Genomic DNA, 5,940 nt, shown 5'->3' with positions numbered 1-5,940 from the left:
ATCTAAACAAACACGAAAAACCCACCAGCACAAAACTGCACGACGGAGACGAAGGGAGGGGTCAGTGAGATGGAGGATGGGGGTCAAAGGGCACACAGGTGGTCGACAACTGTGAGGGGGGGGCGTGACCTGCTCTTGACACGACAGGAGAAACGGGAGATACATTTACATCTTACACAACATAAATGTTTGGATGTATAGACACACACACACACACACACACACACACACACACACACACACACACACACACACACACACACACACACACACACACACACACACACACCCTTCACATACACACCCTTCACATACACAGTTTGACATAATTTATGCCTATTCCTTTGGCACAGGACGTCCAAAGCATTTTACATTTATCTCATCTGAGCAGCAATAATTCCTCTTATTGTTATTGAATGCAGCACAAAACAGATGCTTGTTCTTGTGTATCTGACACTGAGTTTTCAATTTCAGGTTGTTGTACCCGTTTTTTTTTTTGTTTTTTTTTAACTGTATTAATTTCCTCACAGCTTATAAAATGCAGCAAACCTAGGACACCAAACATACTCGTCTACAAGCTGTTTGTTGCCTCTGTCAGCTTTAAAAAAAAAATGTATATATTATATCTCAGAGGAGCAAACAAGAAGGCTTGTTTTTGTTAAAAAGCCGCTCACAGATCATGAAGCTTTCAAGAAGACAACCTTGTACGGAAGGACGTCAGGGGCACACTGAAGAACGGGGGGAAACTAGGAACGCCACGATATGGTGGGTAAAAGATTATAGCTGATTCAATAGGAGCCTTTATCTTATCTTATCTTAAAATGACTCAGTCAAGGGCATATTTGTGGCCCTCTTCAGTCTGAGTACAGGAGATAAAACACGCGATGTTGATTTCCACGCTCACTGGGACGTCACAATGCGCAAAATTCCTGGAATTGGAAAAAACGGGAGGCCGCAAGAGTTCTATTCTTGGCTCCACAGTGCAGCACAGAGTTCTACACACACTTATATTGGTTATATATGACGGCAATGTGCCTGTTTCGAACCTGCAAATGATCACTTTTCCAAATGCTAACTGCTGTTAGCTCCCAGTAGCCACTGTGGCTGATGTCATTTCCTGTCCCTCAAGTTTTGTTTTATTTTTTTTATTTTGTAAAGAGATACTACCAATCCGAGCGTTCTGAGCAGAGCTGTTTTGACAGGGTGATTGAACTGCTGTGGTGCTTCATCCTTATGGTATTTTGACCAAAACATGTCACAGACATGTTCATTATGACACCTGGGAACTAGGTTAACTTGGAGAAATCTGGTATAATATGATGCCGAGAATAGTAAGTTACTTACTACCAAACATTAGCCGGATGTGTTGCTCTGAATACGTATTGCCGATGTTAAATGTAAACAAACCCCACAAATGGCTCCTTCATTTCATCTATAGTGTGAATTTACTCACCAGGCTCCTCCATCCAACATAAAATGTGACGTCCTCCAACCAAGCAACTGATTCCAGTGTCCTCTCCTGTTGTTGCAAATGCATCAGTGAAATAAGCTGCCGTGCTGCGTGTTCGAAAGCACTAAAAACTAGCACACATAGTATCTGAGACGGTACTGTGTTACTACTGGTCATGTGAGGCGCGGACAACAATTTCAAACACCAGACAACGTTTTGATATTCAGAAGAGAGAGTTGTTCTGAACAAAGAAATAATCTCATTGGTTGAATCAATGTGAGGAGGAGCAACACAACCACACTCTGCCCAATTCTGAACAAATACGTATGGCTATGGTTAAGATCTCCTTTCTTTTATGAGTACTATTATCAGCCTTTACTTGTCCACAGGGAGTCTGTCCAACTTTGCACAAAATAGGAAAAGTGTGATTATGTGGCTCTGCCAATTGACATTCCATTGAAGCAACGTGACTATTTCTAACTCCGGAGCAGCTCTGCCTCTGACAAAAACACTTGCACAAACTAAAACTCAAATCGACTGGGACTGAGAGGTTACATGAGACTGCAGTTTTCCGTCTGCTTTTTCAGGTCTTCTAGCGTGGCCTGGGCTTTGTCCTTCAGCTGGTCGATGTCCACGTTCTGGATGTTGGACAGCTGTCCCAGCACCGACTGCTTGTGTGCCTCCTCCTGGCCGTCTTCGGCGATCATCTTGGCCAGCTCTGTGGGCAGCTCGACGTCGTCGCCCGCCTGCTGGATCTGAGTCTCGTCCAGCTCGTTCTGAAGACGCACACACACGGCAGATTATGTGTATGTATGCAGGGGGAACGGCCAACAGGCCAGAGAGAGACAATGTTAAATGGTTTAAATCCATGTGGTACAGTGCAGTTCACCCTTATCTGGCTTGTGTTTCCACCCTGAGTTGTGGTGGACGGTTAAAGTGTAGCTGTGATAATAAAAAATAAGTCCCATGAATAAGAAACACGTGACAGAGTCAAAAAAAAAGCAACAATAGAGGATGTAACTAAAGAGACAGGTTTTAGGACATAGTAGTATGTCCTAAAAGTAGTACAAATTGTCACACAGAGTTTGTGCACTTGAGTTAAGTTTCGTTATGTCATGAACAAATACACTGAACAAAAATATAAACACTTGTTTTTGCTCCCATTTTTCATTTGCTGAACTCAAAGATCAAAAACATTTTATATATACAGCACGACAGAACATTTTAGAGTGGCCTTTTATTGTGGCCAGCCTCAGGCACTCCTCTGCCAATATTCAAGCCGTCTGATCGGCATCTTGATATCCCACACCTGTGATACGGGATTTCACAGGGTTGGTATCATCCTCTGTCCTTAGACCTTCGACCAGGGTAAGGAAAAACTACCTGGGGAAAAAACCCTTATAACAGTGAAAAAAAGCTAGAAACCTTAGGGAGAACCAACCACAGGTGAGGGATCCACTCCCTGGATGGCAGTAGATGTTACCCAAAAAGACAAAATAGACAGGTTTTGTTTGTTTGTGTCTGAAATCACACTGTAGTAGCCAGAACACTGTGCTAGTTTTAACCCAATGGATGGACGCCAAACACTGTGGCAGTACAGATCGATTATCTTGGCACCCTTCTCAACATTTGACAATGGAAACACAAACAGTTGCTCGCCGTGCCAAACTATACAGCTTAGTGGAAACAATAATACATGATTCTCTTTCTACTTTTTGGAGTTCTTTACCTTTGGTAATCTGTACTTTTCCCGGAAGTGAGTTCTCACTGTTGCTCTCTCCGCTTTCTTCTGGGCAAAATTTGCTTCTCGTTCTTGTCTGCAAGAGAAAATATAAATATATATTTCAGCCCAAGGTCACCTCACACCTGCACCATCGTTCACCTATATTCCACCTGAGGCAACACTGCAAACTCTGAGCATGAGGAAAATCAGTTTTCCCTCAGAGTCGTGTGCATTTGCATCACTGCTTCTGAGAGCATAAGGCTCTTACAGGATTAAGGGCCCTGGAGGCCTTGAGACCCAGTGTCACCATGTGTTCTCCTCCAAGTACTGGGGGTCGAGCTGGCGGTAGGTGGAGCAGCAGCAGCGGTTGCAGCAGCAGCAGCAGCAGCGGTTGCAGCGATGTCATTGGACAGAGGGCAGAATGAGATGCTCAAAGAGCCCCAGATGTAGCACTGTGGTCGTCCACATCCCAGAAGGTTTGAAATCCCTCAGAGGGGCGCTGACAAACTAACTGCAGAGTCTTCCTACAAAGCTAATACAACATATTTTTTTAGTTGAGTGTTCTAACTGTATCTACAGTGATGTGATGCCTCCAGCAGAGGGCAGAGACTTGGCTGCTGGCACAGTTCTCGATGTATAGCTCATAGTTGTCCCTCATAAATTTGCTCAAATGCCTCCGTAAACATCGTGAGTCAACGACGTGACACGATGCTGAACTTAGCAGACTGCGTTGGCCCCCGAGGCCACACACACACACACACACACACACACACACACACACACACACACACACACACACACACACACACACACACACACACACACACACACACACACACACTGTGATGACACAGTGATGTGTTCCACAGCAGAGCGTCAACGCAGCAGCAGAATCTAAAGGTTGTGCCCACTGTGTCGGGGACAAAGTCAGAGTGGCCAAACACTGGAACTAAAGCTACTGGAAATGACAGGTTTAAAAGATTACAATACAAATTATTTATGAAGAACGTAAAAAAGATAATCTAATGGTAGAAAACAAAGATATGAACAAATGTTAAATATAATTTTCAGTCAAACTGTGGAATATTTAAAATGCAGGCTTAAAAATCTATGTTTGGATGATGAAAATGAACAGAAATAAACAAATATAATCTCATCCCCCATAGCATAAGTGGGCTGGACATCTTATATCACATATCTCTTTTAGCCAATGAGTGCAGAGTGTTCCTCTCTCAAGGGCACTAGATGACCGGGGTTGTCAGTGTTGCTCATGAAGTGCTGAGGGTGATAAAAACATGTGACATGCCCTCTTCACCCCTCCTACAACCTTATTCTGCTCTGATCTGAGCCGTATGGGCTCGGCTGTGTGATCTATGCTCTGTCAAATAACTCACTTCTACTGAAGGTCACACTGCGACAGCAGAGCGTCAAGCATCTCTCACCAAAGGGCCTCCTGTGGAGCTCAGTGGGCTGATCGTCATGCTAATACTGCCAGAGTTAGGACTTCACTTCCCACTCCTTAAAATATCTGCACATGCCACTGTGGCACATTTTATAATCCCAGTCTGTGTATTAAAAAAAAAAAAGTGTACAGTGAAGGTCTATTATGGGATGTGGGGTCCTGCTTTAAGGGAGGCATCACACTAATCAATAGTGAGTCATTGTCTGCTGGGTGAACTGTTTGCTGAATGACCTTCTTGCTGTTCTCAGATTGTCTTTCAACAGCCAGGAGATACATGTCCAAACCAATGTGGCTGTGACGGAAGAAAAGAACATCCAGATATTTCAGGTTTTATGTGACAGACACATGAGAAAAGAGAGTTGAATAGCAGACGAGGTATATATAGATAAGTAGAGATGTGGATCTAGTTTCATCCACCTCCTGTGCCACAATGTTAGAATATGAAATTGATTACAACTTGCCTTAAATTAATCCAATATGAAATACTATTAGTACATTATTGGCTGTTTTCTCCCCTCAGACTGTATCCAAATATATTTACCACACGTTTTTTTGCTTCACTATTTCCCATTACGCACAGTATGGGGACCTTTTTGGTCGAACGAATCCCTGCACACATCACTATGGAAGACTGACTCCAGGTATTCCGACATAAAAACGACTCTTTTTTATATATATAAATTGCTCTATTTACTCAGAGAGTAGGAGCTCCCAGGGCGAGAGGAGCAGCTGCGTGTGGAGCGCTCGTGTTAATGCGAGCATTAATGCGTAAAAAGTGCGCGGCGCACTGGGAGCGCTCAGCTATTTACACACGAAAGCACACACACGCACGCACGCAGTCTAAATGTGCCACACTGCCACACAAACTGACACACAACTTCACAATCACAAGCTTCAGCCGCGTTCTTACTTTTCCTCCTCTAACTGTTGCTGATATTGTTCAAATTCCTCTTCAGTCATTCCCTTGGTGGCGGCGTCTGACTTCTCCGCCTCGGGTTTCTCCTCCGTCAGTCCGCCTGTCAGGTTCTTCAGCTGTCCTCCCACCACGTGTTTCACCATGAACGCCATGGCTGCGCCTCAGAGACTCCTCTCTTTGAACGGAGTTAAGTTGAACGTCTTAGTGCGCGCTCTTGGATGGAGCGGCGAAAACGCGTCAAGTAAAAACGCGTAAACGACACTTCGATGGAGGGGGGGGGGCGGGGGAAGTGTCGACTCGCACGAGCGCAGGCAACTTTGAGAAGCTCGGTGGGAGCGAGGAAACCGAATGGAGATGGAGATGATTCCAGCGGGAGTGGTCTGGGAGGC

At 44.5% G+C, this 5,940-nt stretch overlaps 1 protein-coding gene across 1 annotated transcript; it reads right to left on the bottom strand.

Moving 5' to 3' along the window:
- Positions 1 to 2,001: 2,001 nt before the first annotated feature.
- cplx3b (complexin 3b) lies at positions 2,002 to 5,703 on the bottom strand (the record flags this gene model as incomplete). The annotated part of the gene is made up of 3 exons (XM_083900469.1): positions 2,002 to 2,226; positions 3,180 to 3,267; positions 5,546 to 5,703. 3 exons carry the CDS (start codon positions 5,701 to 5,703, stop codon positions 2,002 to 2,004), a joined length of 471 nt encoding a protein of 156 aa, XP_083756595.1.
- Between the last annotated feature and the right edge of the window lie 237 nt (positions 5,704 to 5,940).

This window comes from Microchirus variegatus (assembly GCF_963457635.1).
Source record: "Microchirus variegatus genome assembly, chromosome: 14".
Lineage (NCBI taxonomy): Eukaryota > Metazoa > Chordata > Actinopteri > Pleuronectiformes > Soleidae > Microchirus > Microchirus variegatus.
This window is presented reverse-complemented; position numbering and strand designations above follow the sequence as displayed.